Here is a 19,626-nt window from a genome sequence, read left to right as displayed (position 1 = left end):
GGAGCGGTGGCGGTATTGTGGTTGTGACGGCGGTGGTGGTGTTGGTGGTTTGTGGCTCCTCGGCCTCCCGTCATCATCATTATTATTATTATTATTGCTATTATTCCTGTGATTATGGATGTTCCTAACCTTCATTAGAATAATTTCGACAGTAGAAAAAAAAAGTCAGAGCCTGAGCAGCAAAAGAACTCCGCCCCCCACCCCCCGTCATTGTTTCATGTGTGCTCTGGAGCCAAACATAGTTTTTGGCCTGCCCGACATCGACTGCTGCTGCTGCTCATCTCCCTCTCTCCATAGCATTGCTGTCCGCGTCGCCTTCTCCTTCCTTCCCCTGCGTTCTCGCCCTTTGCCGCTGCCCGCTGCCGTTGCTGCTTCTCTCACGCCGTCGCCCGTCGCAGGCACATGTCCGGACGTGCTCTTGCCTAGCTCCAGCGCTGCCACTGTGCCAGGCTAAACATAACTCTGCGCCGCGCGAGGACCGGCCGCGGTACGCTGCAGACAACTTGCATCAACCCTACGCACGCATCCTGGCTCAAGCGGCCAGCAACCACTCTCGACTGCGCCCAGACACCCGCTCCCAATTGGCCTCCTCGTGCTGTCTACATCGATTTGTGCTGCCCTACCCTTCGGAGACTGCCTTGCTTAGCCCTTGCTGATCGAAAAAACATGGTCAACTGACGGCGCTGCCATTGATATTCCGCCCGTCACGACCTCGAACCAAGCACTATACACGAGACAGTTGCCCTCCTGGCTTGCGCGAGATGGCTGCCGAGCCCACGACGCCCACAAGAGACGATTTGGACATGGGAGGAATGTCGGGCAGTGAAGTACGTTTCTGGCACCGCTCACCACTTGCCACAAGGGCCGAATCAAAGTCCACCACGCTGACCAGCTTGCACGCATCGCAGGACACGTTCGAGGACGCCCCTGACATCACCCCGAGACCGAGGGCGAAGAGCCCGGACACATCGAGATCGCTGACGGAACGGCGCACGTCGTCCGCCACGATCGAGAAAGGACCCGGGGGAAGCACGCCCGCTACCGCCGAAGACGTCACCACGAGCCATCCTCCGGCGATGGATGGCGCTTCCGCACACACGGTCAAGGAGAATGGTCTGATTGCCCAGGAGGAAAAGGCACATGCCGTCAACATGTCAGACATGGACGAAGTGAATCTCGGTGGAGGTGAGTCTCGCTGTTTATGAGTGCACCCAATTCACCCACATGGCCAGGACATTTTTATGTTGGGGGGGGGGGGGGGGGGGGTGAATTGTGGAGGGAAAGGGAACTGTCATGCTCTTAACCTCCCTCATTTTCCTGCTTAACCTGAGGTACTCATGTCAGTTACAGATGCGCAAGCGTCCACCGCCCACTCCCGCACTGCTACACAATTGTCCGCGCCGCTGGCTCCCCCGGAAGATTCTTCAAGAGCATCGTCCACCACTCGCTCGATATCGCCGTCCAAGACAATGCCGCCATCCTCGGACAAGGTGTCACCTCTGCCAGCAGTGACGAGAGGCTTTAAAAGCCCTTTCTCGTGGCTGTCACGAAACACGTCAGGCGACAAGAAAGCCCAGTCGCCTCCACCTGCGCAGAGATCGCCTCCACTCACTCGCGGCCGTCAGAACACGACTGCATCTGCCGATCTGCTGGTTGGACAATTCAAGGATGAGCGCGAAGACGAAGGCAAGAGGGACAGCAGAGATAGCTTGAAAGATAGGTTTAAGGAAGCTCGCATCGCTGCCGAAACGGGCCAACCGTACCCACGAGACAGCGCCCACATTGCGGAGCACGGTGGTGCTATCGCCGGTCTGATAGCAAGGTCGCAAAGTATTGGCCTGGGCGTAACAAGCCCTCCGACCATGACCCCGGAAGAAGAGAAAACCCGAACATTGTCCTCGCCTGACACAGGCCATGGTGCCACCGAGTCCGAGCCCTCCACAAGCGCACCCGCCCCTGTTGACTGGGACCTGTGGCAGAGCGTCGTGTACGAAGGTCCAGCAGCGGTCGCACGCACAAGCCCCGAAGAAATGGAAGCTGCTATAGCGAGTGGAATTCCACATCCCATTCGAGGCGTTGTCTGGCAGGTGTTGGCAAGCAGCAAGAACGAGGATTTGGAGAGGCTTTACGAAGAGCTCGTCGCTCGCGGCACGGACAAGGAGAAGGCGGCTACGAACGGGCACCTTAGTCTGGCGAGCACGAGCAGCAAGGACAAGGACTCGATCGCGTCCTCGGCATCTTCGATTCACTCCGAGCATTCAACGCCGGCAACAACAGCGAGCGCCATCTCCCCGCAGGTGTCGCCCAGCGACCAGGTCAACGACGATTTGAGCAACCTCCAGAACGGACTGATGAAGGTGAAGACGAAGACTACCAAAGAGGAGCTGAGCAAGATACAGAAACTTGAGAAGACGATAAAGCGCGATCTCGGCTCTCGGACAGCGTTTTCAAAGTTCGAGGGGGCAAAGGACCCAGATGGCTTGTTTTCCGTCTGCAAGGCGTACGCTTTGTACGACGAGGCTGTCGGTTACGCGCAGGGCATGAACTTCATCGCCCAGCCGCTGTTGCTAAACGTAAGTGGGCTCGCACCGAGGCTCGAATGACAAGCCGACGCTAAACTCTTGCGGTAGATGTCGAGACCCGAAGCTTTCTGTCTGTTTGTGCGCTTGATGTCCAAGTACGGAATGCGAGAGATGTTTATCCAGGACATGCCAGGCCTTCACAAGCATCTGTATCAATTTGAGAGACTGCTGGAAGACTTCGAACCGGCCGTGTACTGCCACCTCAACCGCAGAGGAGTCAACGCGAACCTGTACGCCACGCAATGGTTCTTGACCTTGTTTGCTTACAGGTTCCCACTCGAACTTGTCCTCCGCGTATACGATCTCGTTTTAAGCGAAGGACTGGGCGCAATCCTGAAATTTGGCCTCGTGCTTATACAACGCAACCGCGAGACACTTCTCGAAATGAAGGACATGGGTCAGCTATGCACCTTTTTGAAAGAGCGCATTTTCGACGCGTACATCGACAAGCAACCTTCACAGAAGTCCATTCTTGAAGCGGGCTTTTTTGGCTCGGGAGGAGGCGACGAAGTCTACCGAGTCGACATGTTCGTGCAGGATGCCACGTCGGTCAAGATCACCCCGGACATGCTTCAGCAGTACACGGCGGAGTGGGAGGAGAAGGAGCGGGTCGAGAAGGAGCGAGAAGCCGAGCTCGAGTCGCTGCGAACGCAGAACTCGGCGCTCCTACAAAAAGTGCGCCGGTTGGAACAACACGTCGAGAAAGTGGACGCGGAGCACGTGCAGGCGGCTTCTGAGCTCATCAGAATACAAGTTGAGAACGAACGTCTCCAGGACGAGAACGAGACACTCGAGGGCAAAGTCGAGGAGCTGAAGCGTGTCGTCGAGCGCCAGACGGAAGAAGTCGAAGCGCGCATGAAGGCCGACATTGAGGCCGTGAAGCAGGCGAACCAGGTCGTACACGCCCGCAACCGCGAACTAGAAGAGGAAAACGAGGAGACGACGGCGGCGCTCGTCAGCCTGAAATTGGAGCACGCAAACCTGAACTCGGAGCTCGAGGCGCTGCGGCAGAAGTGGAACAACATGCGGGAGATGCTGAATGGGAAGTAAGAAGAAAAAGAGAGAGAACAAAAAATAAAAAGAGAGAGAGAGAGAGAGAGGACTGCATGTTATACCTCCCTATCCTCATTGCATCGGAGCGGAGTTTTCCCGGGCATGATACGAAGTATTGTTCAACGACAGCATGATGTACACATATCTATTCAACGTGGAAGCTGCTGCGGGGCAAATTGGCCTTTGGATGGTGAGAGAGTGACTCTTCATTTCTCGAGTTTCGGGTAAATGAGCTTTGGTGGTCGAAGAAAAAATAAAGGGGGGGTGGGGGGGGGGGAGAAATGATTTTTATCACAGAAAGGGCAGATATACCCCCGTTTTCTCCCGGGCAAAAAGGAGAGAGAGGCGTATAGCTCGTCATTAGAAGGCGTGGCGCATGCCAAATAGGCCATTAATTTGAATGTAATGCATACGAGTCCGTTAGAAAGGAAAATGTGTGTGTGTGTGTGTGTGTGTGTGTGAGAGAGAGAGAGAGAGAGAGAGAAAGAAGGGGGCCGGAGAGGGGGAGAGAGAGAGAGTTTTTTTCATTTCTCTAGATTTAACTACGCTCAGCAGGCGAAAACAAAATCTCTTACACTTCCCTCCATCGAGGCGAGGTTGCTGAGGATCACCTCCGACACCGTGGCGTTCGCGATTCCGTCTCGTCTGTATGTCTGTTTTGGGGAATGTACAGTCTCCTTTGCGAGCGTCCGATAATCATCCCCCCACCCTCGCGACCTCCCTAGGCAAACCCTGGGCCTTAAGTAGCCTCTGCGGGGCAACGTCCACGCAACGTGCATACGTACATGTACGTACATATATATATATATATATGTCTATGTGTGTGTGTGTGTGTGTGTATATTGAATTATAGTCGCACAAGTGAGCGCATACTATTGGTACTGCTCGCCCGACACGGTCCCGATTGTCGAGGCCGAAGAAATCTCCAAAAGCTAGGGGACAGCGCTGCATCTTCGGACGCAAAACCGTGGGAAGTGTGAGAAAGCCGGAAGCGTTTAAAAGAAAAAAAAAAAAAAAAAAAAGACAAAGGGTTGAAAGCGCTGGTTCAGGTGCGACGAGATGAGCAGTGCGACAGGGCTGGTCGAGCTCGACTCGCTCGAGATGCTCGTCATCGTCGACAACGAGCTGGATCCCATCTCGCGCTACCAGAACGAGGGCGTCGTGGCAACGGGAAACCTGGCGGACATCGCGTTTGGGTCTCCGTACAGACCTACCGACCGAGGGCCGGGCAACGTGCACGAAGTACGCATGGAGCAGCTCTGCCAGAGCGCACACGGGCTGTCGATCCTGATGGTGAGTTGGCGTTGGAGGGTGGGGAAGAAGGCAAAAGCTTGACGGGGCTAACGAACCGGATCGCAGACGGGGAAAAAGGACGGCGAGGAGCACTCGATGCTGTTCGACGTCGGGCCCGAAGAGGACGCGTTCGAGCGCAACGCGACGAGGCTGCATGCGCAGCTTGGGAAGGTGGAGGTCGTTCACCTGTCGCACTGGCATCGCGACCACTCCGGTACTGGCACACCTCTCGCACAGCATGGCTCTTTCACAGGCTAAGCGTCAGGAAAACAGGGGGCATGCTGCGCGCCGTCAAAATGATCAACGCCGCCAAAGGGGCCGGCGAGGCCAAGGTCGTGGTCGACCTGCACCCGGACCGGCCGGACTTCCGCGGCGTCACCACGCCCGCGATGCAGATGTCTCTCGAAGCCGACCCCAGTTTCGCCGAGATCGAGAGCGGGGGTGGGCGCGTGTCAAAGAACGACAAGGCGCACGCCGTTTGTGGCGGCTTCTTCATGATCTCCGGTGAGATCCCTAGGGTTACGGCGTACGAGCATGGCATCCGCCGAGGCGCCAGGTTCAGTATCGCCAAAGGCGAGTGGGAGAAGGACGAGCTGATCAAGGACGAACGGTTCGTCATGTGCAAAGTCAAAGGTACGACTGCCCGCTGCCCCTTCGTCGGTCGATAGCCGTAACCTGACCCCAGCGTCACAGACAAGGGCGTGATCATGTTCACGGGCTGCAGTCACGCTGGCGTCGTCAACGCCTCGAAGCACGCCGCCGAACTAGCGTTTGGGACACCGCTCTTCGCCATCGTCGGGGGTTACCACCTCGCCGACGCGGAGATGGCTCAGATCGAGAGTTCCGTGCGCGATCTCAAGGCCCTGAACGTAAAGCTGTTTTTGGCGGGACATTGCACGGGCTGGAAGGCCAAGTACGAGATTGAGAGGCAGATGCCGGGTCGGTTGGCTCCTTGCACAGTTGGGACCACGTTTACTTTCTGAAAGAAGCCCCCGCGGTAATCCTATTCACAATGGTAGCGGTACGGAGGCGACCTCCTCGTACTCTTCATCGACGACCTCGCCGTCGTCGCCGAACACTTTCTTTGCGCCCATCTTGCACAGTGCAATCTTTTCCAACGTGAAGTCTGATGCCCACACGATTTCTTTGCACTCCTCCAGCAAAGAGGTCGCGTCGAGCCGAATGGGGGCCCTCGCATTTGGCCCGTGGCCTCGCGAGGTGTCCTGATCCCTTCCTTGTCTTTCAGATCCAGAATCGTCTTGAGCTGAGCCTCCCTCTCCGGCCATCGTTGACTTGGCGTCATTTGCATCTTGGGGACGCCGTAGGGCAGACGTGGCCTGCGACGAGCTCTCGCCTCGTGGGCCCGCCGGAACAGGCTGCCGTCCACGACCCCCAGCCTTGGCGTAGATGGTGTTCAAAATGGTCGCGTGAAGCTTGAGCGGTCTGTCGTCCGAGGTGAAACCAGCGGACCTGAACATCTGGGACAGCTTTGCGCAGAAAGGGCTCAGAACGTCGTTGGCATCCTGGGGACCCGCGTACAGGATCGAGGTGTTCTCTGGTGGATGCATGGAATGCAGAGACGTCAGCGATATCTTCAAAGGCCACGGCGCCACCCCGTTGTCGCTCTTCCTCTCAAGCAACACCTCCTGCATGAGTTGCCTTAGGTCGAGGCTTTGTAAAAAGCCGATCGCCTCGCTCACCCTGTCGACGGAGGTCAAACTCATGACGCCGAGGGTGAAGTGGATCGTGCCAACCGGTCGGACAGCCTTCACGGGCACAAACGTCTGCGCCGAAGCGGGTCCGTCGACGCCTTTGTTGTTTTCCGCAAGAAGATCCCGAAAGCGAGAGAGGGACGCGTCAAGTTGCGGCCGAGTGACATCTGTAACCAACGGTATGCACACAAAATGCGTGAGCGGTGGTCTCTTGTGGGTCGCTCTGCCGTGTTTGTTAGATCCGCTGGCGCCGCCGCGTTTGTAGCCGCCTCCAACACTTGCTCCTTTGCGGGCCATGATGGCATAAGACCTTTCCCTGAAATGAGGACCTGCTACGGTTAGTGTTCGAATCGGCGAGCTCTCCAGGAATGGACATCGGTAGCCATAACACGAGAAGAGCCATGGAGATGGAATCGCCTCCAAATTCAGTTCACGTTATGAGTACGATGCTCGCGCTTGGGGCGGCACGGCCACGACCTACAGCGAGCGGTAACGTTGTGGACACAGGGTCTACTTAGATTGGCTGCGCACGCAAACGAAATCATCAGCAGCGAAAGGAGGGAGACAGCGTGGACGTGGTTATATGCGTTTGTGTGTTGGCGTTCGATTGGCCGCTTCAGCAAGACGCTTTCCCGATTGAGGAGCGGACGTTTCTGGTGTGAGTTAAAACGACGATGCATAGGCCACGTGCTTGGGAGGACGTTCCGGAAGCATCGGCGCTTCCTTCGGACGACGAAGAACGTGTCGTGGACGTCCAAGGTGTTGCACTCTTAGGGGAACGAGCCGCATCTGATGCGGGCTTGGTCTGTTGAGAACGTTTTGTAGTGATTGCGCACAAGACCATGCGTGGAGAAATAAAATACAGCACCGTCCACCCTGGACACATCCGCAATTTGAAGCTTCTGGTAAACATGTGCTACGTAATCTAGCGAGCGTGTAACGCAGATATGATTCATTCAGTAGCCACTTGGCCAGTCTATAGTCCGAATCAACGCTCTCACATGAAGCGCGGCGTACTGCTGCTTCCTCACTATGCAGCGTGATGAGTGAGACGTCTTTCCTTTTGTCATGGCGACGAAAATGCCAGCATGGGCGTGGCTCAGCAGTGTAGGAATTAGCGGCCCTTTCGCGTCGCCAGGCTGATCTTCCTCTGGCCCCACTCCCACGTCTCGTCGGTCCATGGGATGAACGCTGCGGATAGCTTTACTCTGCGTAGAACAACCTGAGCTTCTTCTCCGCGGTCTGGTAGTCTGCCTTGGCGACGGCCAACGTGCGCTCGATGCGCTCGAGACTCTTTGCGTCGTCCTTCTCGTCTTTGGTGCCAGTCGCATCTTTTCTTGCGCCGTAATGCTGTATCTTCTCGCAGCTGTCCTTCACTCTCGTCAGACCAAGCGTCGCGGACGAGCCTTTCAAGAAGTGGCCAAGCGCGGAGAGCTCTTCGAGGTTTTTCTCGGCTCTGGGTGGAGGAACGGTTAGCTCATGCTTTCTAGACGTCGAGGAAGGGACGGGTTCGCCGTACAATCGAGCCTGCATCTTCTCGAACGTTTCGCTGGCTTGTTCGAAGAAGTCGAACACGATGCTGCGGCTGAAATCGCGATCGTTCTCGTCGTCGTCCATTTCTAGGATCTGCTCAAACGTTGCGCGATCGATGTCATCGCCAAGGTACAGCGCCTGTCAGTCGGAGGTCAGGATCTTGTTTTTGGGCCTGGGGGGGAGAGACGAGGGGCTCTGACGCACGCTTTCATCTGGCGCCATGGCTGAGGCGGATTACAATACAATCTGAGCTGCTGCCGTTAGGATGAAAGAAAAGCGGACTCTGAGGAGCTCTGAAATAGGTTAAGATGGTTGTCGTCGGAGAGGTTGCGGCTTCGGCAGTTGACGCAACGAGGGCTCCTGACGGTCGACCCTGGGGATATGAGGTCACCAGCCGCTCTGGAAAAGAGTCGCGAAAAATGCGAGGACGAAGGCGACGGAAGGGGCTGGAGACGTCGATCTGGTCGCTGGAGGTCGTCGAGACGGCCGACGGCAACCGTGTTCCAGACAGGTCGACGGGGCAGCGGTTTGCGAAGCGAAAAGCTCCGATGGACACGATGGCGAAGTGTGGTCAGGCCCAAGCAGCCGCCTTTTTCTGTGTGTGCGGTGGAAGTGGGATGCGGGGCAGCAGCGCCGGGCACGAGCGAGGAACGCAGGACGCAGAGCAGAAGCACAAGAGGGCGGGCTGAGACTCCGGCTCGGACGAGCAGGACGAAGTCGAGCTGGCGTGCTCGAATTTTTGTTCCAGCGCGGCGCGATCTGATGCAGCGGCCACTCTGGCCGACTGCTCGTCGCCGGGTGCAAACCTGGCGTAGCGCGTGTAGCTGTCGTCGTTCGGACAGATCCTGCATGCATCATCCTACAGCTCCGGCCCTCCCCCAAGTCACCACCTGTGGAGCCCGCTTGCGACCATGACAGCGCCCGCTCCACTCGAACGACGAGGCCGGTCCCCTGAGCCATCGACCAGCCCGGCCCGGAGTGCTGTCCTGCAGCCAGCACGTCCGCGGCCGCCGTGGGGTGCACAGTCGGCGGCGGCGGCGACGACGTCGGCCAGCTCTCGACGCTCGTCGAGCAGCGTCCGCAGCAATCTGTGGGCGCCCGACAGAGGTACGCTGGTCTCTTCGGACGCAGCCCGCACTCCCGCTCCCCCTCCCCGGCGTCATCGTCTGCACGCTGAGATCATCGCGCAGACGTGCAGCTTTTGGCTTCGTCGTCTGCCCAAAAGCGACCCGGTCCTGCATCAGCTCAACACCACTCAGCCCGTGGTTGAGGCTACACGCGCGGAAGCCTCCTTCAATCACGACCGTGCAAGCTCTGAAGGCCCGCCGAAAGACCCGCCTGCTGCGCGGACAGGCAATGATCGACGACCAGCGCTGCTGCTCGCCTGCCTCGCGCTCGCGGGAGCTCCTCCTGTGCAGACACATCCTCGCTTAATCCAACCAAAGCTGCGAGGGAAAAAAAGTGGAAAAGGCAGTCTCTTGAAGGTCCACGCGATGGCCTGCAGCGTTCCAGTCCGCGTCCACGCGCCGGCAGACCTCCGACAGGGACTGCTCACCTTCCACCGCTGCGGCAATTTGAACTGTCGATCGTCGAGACAACCTCGCAGACGACGATCAGAGGGAAGCTTGTGAAACGCCTACGGACGAGGGAACACCCCGCCCGACCCTGAATCAACAATGCCGTCTTTGGATTGTGGATACTATTGCTAGCATTTTTATTTCACCGCGATCATCTCCGCCGCTGTACCCGTTCCTCCCACCCACCCTACAACGTCGAGCCTTGGAGGTCAGCCGGTCCGCAATGCCTGAAACATGGCTAGCAACCATATAAATGCACGCCGCAAGAACGTATGACTTGCCGCCATCCAGCGGAACATCAGCCTGGATGGAAAGCTCTTGTGCTTGGATTGGTCATGCTTAGTGGCGCCCACATTCTTCAGGAGCTTGGCCAAAATTCAACCAGCAAACCGCACATAAGATACCAAATACATCTCTGACCCTGCGACTCTGAACATTCCTTTTGACCTGTTTCAAGTTTGCGTGAAATTTCTCAACCAGTGATAACCGCAATGCGCATTCATTCTTCAGCCTCGAGTGAAGCCCGGATATGAGTCACTTCACTTCTTCCGAGCTTGACGTATCCAAAATCTTCGGATGGATGCGAAAGAGGTTGCCGACGAGAAGCTGCCGGAGGGCCCCGCCAAACATCGAATAGAAAAAGGGAAAAATGAAAAGAGGTGAGTATGTCCGCAGGCCATACCGCCGATCCCCCGTGACGTGTAGTTGTCAGTGGCGACGAAAGTGGTATTGAGTACTAGTCGCTTAACCCGCACCCTATGAATATGTAAATCAATGTTCTCGTCCCAGACGGCAGCCTTCTGCAAAGTATCAAAGCGACAATGGCGGGGTTCAGAACCAGCTGAAACTATTTCGCGGCCCACACTATCGGCACGCTCGTATGTGCGTTGTCAAAGTGATGGACGCTTCCAGATCCCGCAGATCAGATAATCTCCTCGAGCCACAAGTCTCCGAGAACTACTGACGCCGTCCAACGCCATGGTGCAGAGTCGTCCCCCTCCTTTGCTTGACGTCCTCTTTCAATTGAAGTTTCACCGGTGACTGGAGCGAATGCAACTCGCGCCCGGACAAGCCACTCCATACATGCACAGTGTTTTGGCCGACCATTCTCGGCTCGTCTCATCTATCGCCGTGGAGTCAGGCGCCATCTGCAATGACTTGGATTTTTGCCTGCATCCATTGCTTTAGCACGAGTGGGACGTTCCCGTTCTAGTCCGGTTTGCCGAACAAGACGTGCCAGTCTGCGCGGACGGTTGCATTAGGTCGCTTCACCGATGGGATTTTGACACCACGCAAAAACCGTTTGCCCGCTATCTTCCTTTCCTCGAAAAGCGCCCCAGGCGCTCGACGTCCTTGGAGATCTCCGTTACTGACGTCAGCCCGCTCGTGTTCCCCGTGAACGATCATGTGCTCTTTTACATTACCTTTTGCACAACGGTTGGGAAAACTTTCGTGCAATGACGAGGCGAGCCTCGAGCCGTATCGCCTAATTGCCAGAGGATAGCTCGAGCGTCGTTGCAAAAAAAAAAAATTCAAGAATGATAATATTCGACTTACGGTGGTCACTTGGCCTATAAAGTTCGGAAAGAGAATGGAAAGGCTGCCTCACGATATGTTTCATGTGCGCTTTGAATCAAAGAATACAATTCGAATATTCTGAGTAAGACTTCTGCGCCAATCTCCAAGAAATGAGGTAGACAGCAGCCGGAACGAGCCCGAAAAATAAAACCATACGTTTCTGCACGGAAGCTCTGGCAAGAATCCAGCTGGGCTATGAGCCACCGACTCCATAACAGGACGTGCAGAGCAGAAGAATCAGTATATATAGGGTATGATTCTGCTTGGCACCCTCCTGCAATACTCCTTCCAGTCGTCGCCATACTTCTTGCTGCATTTCTCCTCGTCCCTGCGCTCGCGGTGAATCAAGAGGATGGCAAAATATAACATGAAGAAGTAGGTAACAATCATACCCCAACCTCTGGCGTCACCGGGAGCTACTATGACGAGCTCGTCGGTTACCATCTGGTGACCGCCTGGGGGAAGACTTTGGCCGTACTTGATTTCGGCAGCGGCCTTTGTAGCCAAGGCCGAGGCGCCACGGTAGACTTGGTAGCCTGCAATGCCAGTAGGCAACGAGTATGACCAGGACAAGATCCAGTCGCCGAGGTAGTTGATATGTCGCGCCGTGCCCCACCAGCCACTCACGAGCAATTTACTGCCCGCTTTTGTTTGGATGTACTTGAGGTGCTTGACGCGAGGGTCATTAGGATTCGTTCTGAAACGGTTCTTCTCATTGTTGGTAGAACGGAAGATCCAGTAACCCAGACCTAGAATGCTGAAGACCAGCACGTTCCACCAGCCAAGCCAAACGGGATGAACAGATAGGTAGCGTGCCTGCAGAGAATAGATGAAGGGCACCCATGCGATGTCGCCAAATGCGAGCATAAAACCGAAGCCATCGCTGATAATGTCGATGGTGGTGAGGATGGCAGGCTCCATGTACAGCGCGTCAAAGACGTAGATACTCTGCGCCAGGGTCACGATAATAATGGAGTCGGTCACATATCCATAGTGTCTGTATTGAGCGGCGACAAAGGCGCAGTCGAGCACAATCCAGCCAAGCAAGCCCGGTCTGAGCTCCATCCAGGCCTTGATATCGATCTCTCCTAGCAGTGGCATTCTCACACGCGGATTCAGCTCACGTCCGATAAACCAGTCGTAGAGCATGTTACCAGTATGCCCGCCCGCCGCTAGCTCGCGATTGTCCTTGTTGCCCGGCTTCACACCAAAACTAGCGAGATAACAGTACGTGGCAAGGACATAAGCGAGGATGATGTTCGATGTGAGTAGGGGCACGAAATTGTCGTAGATGAATGTCCAGACGACGAAATCAGCGCCCTGAGCGATGGTGCCAGCTGCCAGAACGGACATGATGAAGACGGCGGAGTAGAATGCTATCAAGCAAGGTTAGTCGAATCGTTGCACACGCAGAAACCGACCATGCCAACGGACCGTTGAACCTGTACTTTAGTCTACCGCCTGATCTCAATTGTGTGCCTTCAACCTCCGTGGCAGGCAACACTCGATTCAGCACCAGACTTAAGCCAAACCAGCCCAAGTTAGCCACAAAGGCTTTCCACGTGAAGATCGTAGACCAGCCCTGCCATCCCACCTCAAGCTTGAGTTTTTCCAAAGTCAGCGTCGACGGATGCAGCAACGATGTTGCGGGGCAGCCGGTGATGTCGTTGCAGAGAAGTGCGAACGCGTAGGAGAGGATTGGGAGGCAAGTGGATATAACGAACGCGCCGGGCCTAGAAGGTTTCAGTGAAGGATCCGCCAAGCGGGCAACGATGGAGCGTACGGTCCGAAAAACTCGTAGCCATGCTTTTCTGACCTGGCAGAGGCTGCGTGTTGGCCTTTTGCCATATTGACGTTGTCAATTGGAGTATGGCACCTCAGACAGAACCACAGTTGTTTACAGAAACCCCCTCGAATTTGCAGGGGTGCGAAGAGAAGAAAAAAAAACAAAAGAAGAGACAAAACGCGACGCTTCGACAGAATTGGGCGAGCGGTGGCTAAAGGGCTGTCGTCTGGCAGCGTCAGTGGCCCGTCATGAAAGGGAGTTGGTGCATCTTTTGTACTTGTTCAGGTACGAGTCTTTTGCCGGGCCGGATGCTCGTCCGGCCGTTGCTTCGTTCATCAGGTCATGACGCCTTTCTCCAGATCCGGTTCCGCACTCGGCTAGCGCCAGATGTCCAGATTTCGCCCGCAGCCAATCGGGGGAAACTCGCGCTGCCTGCGTGTCCTTGTCGCGGCGTCTGGCTGGGCTTGAGCCGCTCGCCTGAGCGACTCTCACCACGCGCCAGAACGCTACCTTGCTGGTAGTCGGTACGCTGGACTAAGTCATCCTAAGACTTGCCCTAGGAGAAAGGAGAAGCACACGTTCACTTGCCGCTGCCGCGCACCAACAAACTCTTCCTCTGAAAGGCCTGGTGTTCCCGTCCATGCGGATTCGGAGGTAGCCATGAAGTCCACGCTTCTCAGCGCAATCTTAGCAGTTCTCGCCGCCGTCGCGACCCCCACGGCGGCCGATTCGCCCGACAAGAGCGAAAAGAAAGCGAGAGAACCGATGCTGAAGCCGTGTACCATTCGAAGTCCCACGACGGGCCACTTCTTTGATCTGAACCCCATCTCCGTCCACCTCCCCGACCCCAAGGACAAGAAGAAGGCGGACGCGCGTACAGAGAGTTGGCACGCTAACGGCTGGGATTACGGTTCGAACTTCACCCTGAATTTCTGCGCGCCCGTCGTGGAAGAGCTGGACGACGTTGAGGGTCTCTCAAAGAGTATGCGCAAGAATGTCAGCGCTTTCTACACGCAAGGGAAGAAGACCTATTCGATAGGGTGTGTAACATCACGGGGCCAGATCTGACCGCGCCAAAAGGAAAGGCTGACGCTGATGTCGCCACAGGCAGCAGAATTCGGAGCTCGTCTTTCGAGGATCGAAGCTGGTGCTCAACTACACGAACGGCTCGCCCTGCGACGATGACGATGACGAGGACCTGAAACACAAGGGCTCACAAAGCTTCGGGCATGAAACGGAGGAGCTACGCGTGTCGAAGACGAAGACAAGGAGAAAATCGACTATCATATCGTTGCTGTGCCAGAAGGATGTCTTGCCGAACGCTCAAAAGGTGTCGGTGTCCTTTGTTGGAGCCAGCCCGGACAAGTGCACTTACTTCTTTGAGGCGAGGAGCACGGCCGCTTGTGCTGGCATTGAGACCACCCCGTCACAATTGAGTCCTGGAGGTGTGTTTGGAGTTATGTAAGTGTTACATGGCGACGATGTCCTGGTTCGTCTCTTGAAGGCAGCTTACTGATATGTGTCAGCCTCCTCATCGCCGTCATGGCGTACCTGGTCGGTGGCTGCGTATACCAGCGGACAGTGATGCATCAGCGCGGCTGGAGACAGCTGCCCAACTATTCAATGTGGGCGGGTATCTGGAGTTTCTTCTCGGTACGTCATTGTTTATGCGGCACTTGAAAACACAAGAACAGCTGGCTGACATCATGTGAAAAGGACATGTTCGTCATCCTTTTCTCCTCCTGCATCCGACTTCTTCCAGGAAGGCGGGGATACTCTCGTCTGTCGCTCAATGGCAACGGCAATGTCAGGGGAAGACATGCCGAGGATGAAAACAGACTTATCGATGACTTGGATGAATCGTGGGACGACTGAGCATTTAGGGATTTTCCAGCAAATCAGGGGTTAAAAATTTATGACAGTGAGGCAAAGTCCTGCTATGTAACGCCAGGCGCGTTTCCAAGATTTAGCATAGAGAAATTTGAAAGAGCATTACTTGCGAAAGGAGGAATGTCGCTTGAAGAAGTATCAGGTGAGAAGGGAGATTCTCGGCCCAAGCCGCCATGCCTTGGTACAGTCACAGAAGGCGACCTGAAGCACCTCGCTCCTTGAGCGCTCGCTGACAACACTGCATATCTCGCACCCCCTCAACGCACCACATGGCGTGATACTTCTATACTGGAATCAATTGGAGTCTCTGAAATGCCTCCTTTTCGCCGTGTTCATTCGCCCCTAGGACTGGAACAGATTGAATCCACAAACAGTGCCTTTTTTTTTTTGAACTAACGCAAGCGCAAATGCAAGAGCGGAAGGCTGCAGTTAGAACATGTCAAAAAATGCCACGCTAGATGCAGGTGCTTGGCTCTACAACAGCCTTCGCACTACCACATCTTCAATACAGCTGTCGCATCAACGGCCTTCTTCAGCCCATGGTGTTCGCTCCTCGCCCGGGACTTGGTCGTCTGGGCCTTTGCGTCCAGCCAAACATCGTTGAAGAAACGCGATAGGCCGATGGAACTCGAAACGAGCCAGCCCCCGGTTTCACGAAATAGGCCCAAGGTCTCGTCGCCCACTAGCTTGAGGTGCTCCAACCCATTTTCGGCGGGTAATGGTCTTATCGACGGTCACGACAGATCAAAATCAATGGCCCAAAGGACCAAGGATGCAAAACAATTTTTTTTCTTTGGAGGGGGGACGAGCAAGAAATCTTACGAGACCCCCCTTGAACTTAGGGTAGGCGATACAGACAGTTGGCAAAAGCAGAAGGTTTCAATCAAAGTACATTTAGCTTCACTGCTCCAATTTTTCTCCCCCCCCCCTTCGTGTTCATGCGTGTTAAACCTCTCGATAGTATCTCATTGTTGTCTATCACCAGATCCTGGCTGTTGTGTTTTGTGCGGAACGCTCATGCAGAGATCACGCAAGGGTTTCAAAGACACCATGAACATCTTCTTTCAATTTGGAACCTGGCCTCCGGCAGTCCTTCTTATCCTCATCTCCAGCCTGCGGCTGTGCGTTGATGCAGTGTCGGACTACAGCATTGCCTCCTTCGACAACCCGACGGACCTTAATCTTAGCTCAGCTTGCAACACCGTCTACCAGCAGCCTATCCCGTCATGCCAACCGTACGACTTCAACGCGCTCAACCCGTGCTCGTCTTCCTGCATCCAGTCTCTCCAGTCCGTACAGACGGAAGCGCAAGCCGCCTGCGCGAGCCAGAGCATACCCGCCAACTCGATGTTGTCGTATTTCCGAGACGGAAACGGCGTCAATCAACTTTGCAGCGTGATGAAGAGCGTGTCGACCACGCTGTCCTCTCAAGCTTCACCGGCCGCGGCCAGCAGCACGCAGACGACCTCGACCGTACCAGCTGGTGCTGGCGGCGTGAGCTTCGCTAGCGAAGCCGCTGCCGATCCAAGTCAGACGAAAGGTATGGCTTTGAGCAAGGATGCCTTGACGGCCGTCATCGTCGTAGTCGTGGTGGGTTCGATCCTCATGCTGCTCGTGTCGATCTTTTTGTACAGGAAACACTACTTGAAGTGAGCGAGATGGCCGGACTGATCGAGGGTCGTGTCCGGGATAAAGTAACGAGACCATGAGGCGCATTCCATGATACCCACGTTTACAGGGGCGAAAGAATTGAACTCGTCGGCTGTTTTTGTATAGCTCAACAGCTCATGCGGTTGTTAAAGGATAATGAGTTCATATATTTTTTGGCTTGCACGTATGTACGTGTAGATTGAGCCCTGCTTTTACACAGATTGCCTCATAACAAAATGTGTACGAGTATGTATTATAATTACTTGTACTACATATTAACAGTGTATACAACTGCATCTAGTCTTATACCATCTTCTTTCTCATGACGGTGGAATCTTAAAGCCTCCAGGCACCAGCGTTGAGAAGACACCATGCGGGTCATACTTTGCCTTGACCTGCTGGAGTTCTGCAACGCTAGCAGCTCCATAACTCTTGATGGGATCCTGAAATTCAGCTGCATAGTTCAGGTATAGGAAATCGTTGTCAACGCCGAATTCCACTGATTTGGCCTTTGCCTGGGTGAAGAAACTCTGAGCAGCAGTGTAGACAGCGTTGTCATCCAGACCAAGCTTCCACGTGGCCGTGAGCAGAGCCACAATCAGATCATCTTTCTCGTCATCCAGTCCGAGGGAATTGCCACCCGTCTTTGTTCCTTGACTATACACGCTATGGGGGAGCGACTGGAACGACATGGTCCATTGCAGGCCGAGAGTGTTCCCAATGGACTGGGCAGCTTTGCTACTCAGCTGGTAAAATTGCTCCATGAAGTCAGCGTTGTTCCTGAACGTGAGCGTTGCAAAGAGCTGCCGGCTGCCATCCGGATTCAAATTGGCCATCTGTTGGGCTTGGTCTGTGAGAGTGCTGGGCGCCGCGGTGGAAATGAGTGCAACGTCGGACGACACAATCGGTTTGAAGATGTCCGGCGTCGTTGTGACTGGAACTGTGTACTGAATGTTGCTCGCGCTGGCCCAGATGTTGGTCGCGACCGCGTTGACGTAGCTCCAGCTGTAGATCCAATGGGCATGTACGTCGCTCGAGCTCGTGGCATACTGGGAAGAGAAGTAGTTGAAAAGCTTTGTTCGTGTTGCGTCATCGGTCTTATGGAAGACGGTTCCTCCCCACATGTTTCCCCCTGGGAAACTGAAGGTCTTCATCTTGATATTTGTGACGATGCCGAAGTTGCTGGTGCCTCCCTTAAGCGCCTTGTACAGATCACTGTTGGTATTCGCGTCAGCCATGACGATGCTTCCATTAGCTAGAACAGTCTCAAATTCCAAGACGTTGTCGCACACCAGACCTCTCTCCTTGGAGAAGTACGAGATGCCACCACCAGTCACCAGCCCGCCCACACCAACTGTGCCTACCCGACCTCCTGAGGTCCCCAAACCGAGAGCGTCAAGCTGAGAGTAAACTGACGACCATCGATTTCCAGGCTTGATATTCACGTAAGACTTATCCGCAGCAACGTCTATTCCACTAAAATTGCTGAGATCGAGGGTCACACCGCGTTGGATACTGCTCCAACCTGGGATTGGGCTGTGGCCTCCGCTCCTTATTGCGAACGGGCATTGCTGTCCAACCAGTGCTGTAAGAACTGATGACACTTCTTGTGCGCTTGTGGGCAACACAAAACATGCCGGAGAGACTTCACGCTCCTGGTTATCCCAATAGGTTTGTTGTTGGGAATAAAAGCTAAATATCTGATTCGGGCTTATGATCTTGTTTGGAAGAGCTTTTTGTAACACCGCGCACTGAATAAGAAATTAGAGCAACGCCGTGAGGTGATGTAAATAGTGAATTAGGTCTTAAGCTTACACAATTAGATTCATCTTTGCGGCTTTCAATTGTATTGGAGGTCTTCAACGTTAAGTCAATTGAACTGTCTGGCCGAGCGGTAACTGCGGGAAAAAGTAGGATGACCGGCCAAAAATCTGCCAAGCGCATGCTTCAAAATTAAAAAGGGCCAACACCGATGGAAATTTAGAAGATAAGGAGACACTAGTCAAGTATGGAAACCGTGTATATCAAATGAAGGTTATGGAAGGTTTCCCTGACACCAGCGTTATTAACAGAAAAGCGAAACATATGAAGCTGTCAGAACAACACGCCGAAATCCTTCTTGCTATGATGCTAAGCGAACATAAGACATCACGACACAGAGCGCATATTTGACTCTCTAAAGCTGTGGCGTTCCTTCATATCGGTTGCTGCCGTAGGATTCTGTTCCCAGGTCGGATCAGACATAACGCTAGAACTGGGCAGAAATCGCAGACTGAACGAGCGCGTGGAACACATCAGCAAGGCACCGCTGATACATTTCGATTCTCCCGGCTGTGGGACAAGCCGGCATCACAAATTGCGAATAATTTGTCAGTTTAGCGGCCTGTTGGTAACAGATGTGAACAATGTCGTATTTATGGTTCCGCAAGTAAAACGTACTCCACCCTCTCTTTCTATCCATCAATGCCAGTTACGCGGGTGACCGGCTCGCGCTTTGCGCGCAAGACGGGCAGAAAGAGCTTCCAAAATTTCGAAACCACAATTTTTTTTGGCACATGTGAGACGAAGAGCTGTAGTTGAATTCGGGAACGGTCCGCCGCAATGGAAGTCCTTATGATGGATAAGTTTGTGCAGTTGCCACCATCTTGCACACGAGGTCAACCAAATGGTAAATTTGCTCGCGGATTGAAATTGCCTCCCCAAAGTCCCATCTCAGTGACACTCGACGAATAATTTCCGTCGCCGGCTAGAAATTGCTCTAGAACGACTGATTTTTTTTCTAGAGTTTTGCCCTCCTCTGCCCTGGAACGAGGGCTATTCTTTAAGGGCAAAGATCCGACTTTGGTGATATGAAACAAAAACCCTTTCGCTATGCACACGTGCCAACCATATCTTGATTTGCATCCTCGTCGCGCGAGATAAGGGACCGTGAACTTGATGGTCACTATTATATGTTGGACACCTTGGATTGG

At 54.5% G+C, this 19,626-nt stretch overlaps 8 protein-coding genes across 9 annotated transcripts; 4 read left to right on the top strand and 4 right to left on the bottom strand.

Annotated features, from left to right (window-relative positions):
* The first annotated feature begins 205 nt into the window (after positions 1–205).
* Positions 206–3,897, top strand: PV09_02728 (uncharacterized protein). Its single transcript, XM_016355819.1, has 4 exons — positions 206–827; positions 909–1,185; positions 1,351–2,573; positions 2,631–3,897. Exons 1-4 carry the CDS (start codon positions 762–764, stop codon positions 3,630–3,632), a joined length of 2,568 nt encoding a protein of 855 aa, XP_016216125.1. The 5' UTR covers positions 206–761; the 3' UTR covers positions 3,633–3,897.
* Positions 3,898–4,634: 737 nt separating this feature from the next.
* On the top strand, positions 4,635–6,001 carry PV09_02727 (uncharacterized protein). Its single transcript, XM_016355818.1, has 4 exons — positions 4,635–4,928; positions 4,995–5,142; positions 5,202–5,561; positions 5,622–6,001. Exons 1-4 carry the CDS (start codon positions 4,695–4,697, stop codon positions 5,909–5,911), a joined length of 1,032 nt encoding a protein of 343 aa, XP_016216124.1. The 5' UTR covers positions 4,635–4,694; the 3' UTR covers positions 5,912–6,001.
* PV09_02726 lies at positions 5,929–7,244 on the bottom strand. Of its 2 annotated transcripts, XM_016355817.1 has the most exons (3): positions 7,122–7,244; positions 6,923–6,969; positions 5,929–6,863 (listed from the first exon to the last, which is right to left on the bottom strand). In XM_016355817.1, exons 2-3 carry the CDS (start codon positions 6,943–6,945, stop codon positions 5,936–5,938), a joined length of 951 nt encoding a protein of 316 aa, XP_016216123.1. In that variant the 5' UTR covers positions 6,946–6,969; positions 7,122–7,244; the 3' UTR covers positions 5,929–5,935. The 2 variants fall into 2 exon arrangements, with proteins under 2 accessions (XP_016216123.1, XP_016216122.1); XM_016355816.1 differs by having other exon boundaries at positions 5,929–6,969.
* A 196-nt stretch (positions 7,245–7,440) lies between these two features.
* Positions 7,441–8,963, bottom strand: PV09_02725 (uncharacterized protein). The gene is made up of 3 exons (XM_016355815.1): positions 8,378–8,963; positions 8,160–8,311; positions 7,441–8,096 (listed from the first exon to the last, which is right to left on the bottom strand). Exons 1-3 carry the CDS (start codon positions 8,393–8,395, stop codon positions 7,844–7,846), a joined length of 423 nt encoding a protein of 140 aa, XP_016216121.1. The 5' UTR covers positions 8,396–8,963; the 3' UTR covers positions 7,441–7,843.
* Positions 8,964–11,365: 2,402 nt separating this feature from the next.
* On the bottom strand, positions 11,366–13,414 carry PV09_02724 (uncharacterized protein). The gene is made up of 3 exons (XM_016355814.1): positions 13,112–13,414; positions 12,763–13,061; positions 11,366–12,704 (listed from the first exon to the last, which is right to left on the bottom strand). Exons 1-3 carry the CDS (start codon positions 13,174–13,176, stop codon positions 11,566–11,568), a joined length of 1,503 nt encoding a protein of 500 aa, XP_016216120.1. The 5' UTR covers positions 13,177–13,414; the 3' UTR covers positions 11,366–11,565.
* Positions 13,415–13,600: 186 nt separating this feature from the next.
* Positions 13,601–15,357, top strand: PV09_02723 (uncharacterized protein). Its single transcript, XM_016355813.1, has 4 exons — positions 13,601–14,154; positions 14,222–14,575; positions 14,641–14,767; positions 14,831–15,357. The coding sequence occupies exons 1-4, from the start codon at positions 13,775–13,777 to the stop codon at positions 14,987–14,989; spliced, it is 1,020 nt and encodes a 339-aa protein (XP_016216119.1). The 5' UTR covers positions 13,601–13,774; the 3' UTR covers positions 14,990–15,357.
* Positions 15,349–16,881, top strand: PV09_02722 (uncharacterized protein). The gene has a single exon (XM_016355812.1). It carries the CDS (start codon positions 15,626–15,628, stop codon positions 16,655–16,657), a length of 1,032 nt encoding a protein of 343 aa, XP_016216118.1. The 5' UTR covers positions 15,349–15,625; the 3' UTR covers positions 16,658–16,881.
* Positions 16,882–16,922: 41 nt separating this feature from the next.
* PV09_02721 (uncharacterized protein) lies at positions 16,923–18,598 on the bottom strand (the record flags this gene model as incomplete). The annotated part of the gene is made up of 2 exons (XM_016355811.1): positions 16,923–18,405; positions 18,470–18,598. 2 exons carry the CDS (start codon positions 18,596–18,598, stop codon positions 16,975–16,977), a joined length of 1,560 nt encoding a protein of 519 aa, XP_016216117.1. The 3' UTR covers positions 16,923–16,974.
* Between the last annotated feature and the right edge of the window lie 1,028 nt (positions 18,599–19,626).

This window comes from Verruconis gallopava, assembly GCF_000836295.1.
Source record: "Verruconis gallopava strain CBS 43764 unplaced genomic scaffold supercont1.7, whole genome shotgun sequence".
NCBI classification, from domain to species: Eukaryota; Fungi; Ascomycota; class Dothideomycetes; order Venturiales; family Sympoventuriaceae; genus Verruconis; species Verruconis gallopava.
This window is presented reverse-complemented; position numbering and strand designations above follow the sequence as displayed.

Bases quoted from the DNA above. Each gene is read 5' to 3' on its own strand.
- PV09_02725 (XM_016355815.1), bottom strand. The intron at 8,097-8,159 runs GTACGGCGAACC...TCCTCCACCCAG, and splicing joins GAGAAGATGCAGGCTCGATT to AGCCGAGAAAAACCTCGAAG.
- PV09_02728 (XM_016355819.1), top strand. From the start codon at position 762: ATGGCTGCCGAGCCCACGACGCCCACAAGAGACGATTTGGACATGGGA. The intron at 828-908 runs GTACGTTTCTGG...CACGCATCGCAG, and splicing joins GAGGAATGTCGGGCAGTGAA to GACACGTTCGAGGACGCCCC. The intron at 2,574-2,630 runs GTAAGTGGGCTC...CTCTTGCGGTAG, and splicing joins CCCAGCCGCTGTTGCTAAAC to ATGTCGAGACCCGAAGCTTT.
- PV09_02726 (XM_016355816.1), bottom strand. From the start codon at position 7,185: ATGATTTCGTTTGCGTGCGCAGCCAATCTAAGTAGACCCTGTGTCCAC. The intron at 6,970-7,121 runs GTAGGTCGTGGC...TAACCGTAGCAG, and splicing joins CCACAACGTTACCGCTCGCT to GTCCTCATTTCAGGGAAAGG.
- PV09_02722 (XM_016355812.1), top strand. From the start codon at position 15,626: ATGGAACTCGAAACGAGCCAGCCCCCGGTTTCACGAAATAGGCCCAAG.
- PV09_02724 (XM_016355814.1), bottom strand. From the start codon at position 13,176: ATGGCAAAAGGCCAACACGCAGCCTCTGCCAGGTCAGAAAAGCATGGC. The intron at 13,062-13,111 runs GTACGCTCCATC...GAAACCTTCTAG, and splicing joins GGCTACGAGTTTTTCGGACC to GCCCGGCGCGTTCGTTATAT. The intron at 12,705-12,762 runs GTCCGTTGGCAT...CTTGCTTGATAG, and splicing joins ACTAAAGTACAGGTTCAACG to CATTCTACTCCGCCGTCTTC.
- PV09_02723 (XM_016355813.1), top strand. From the start codon at position 13,775: ATGAAGTCCACGCTTCTCAGCGCAATCTTAGCAGTTCTCGCCGCCGTC. The intron at 14,576-14,640 runs GTAAGTGTTACA...GATATGTGTCAG, and splicing joins GGAGGTGTGTTTGGAGTTAT to CCTCCTCATCGCCGTCATGG. The intron at 14,768-14,830 runs GTACGTCATTGT...TCATGTGAAAAG, and splicing joins GTATCTGGAGTTTCTTCTCG to GACATGTTCGTCATCCTTTT.
- PV09_02727 (XM_016355818.1), top strand. From the start codon at position 4,695: ATGAGCAGTGCGACAGGGCTGGTCGAGCTCGACTCGCTCGAGATGCTC. The intron at 4,929-4,994 runs GTGAGTTGGCGT...ACCGGATCGCAG, and splicing joins ACGGGCTGTCGATCCTGATG to ACGGGGAAAAAGGACGGCGA. The intron at 5,562-5,621 runs GTACGACTGCCC...CCAGCGTCACAG, and splicing joins CGTCATGTGCAAAGTCAAAG to ACAAGGGCGTGATCATGTTC.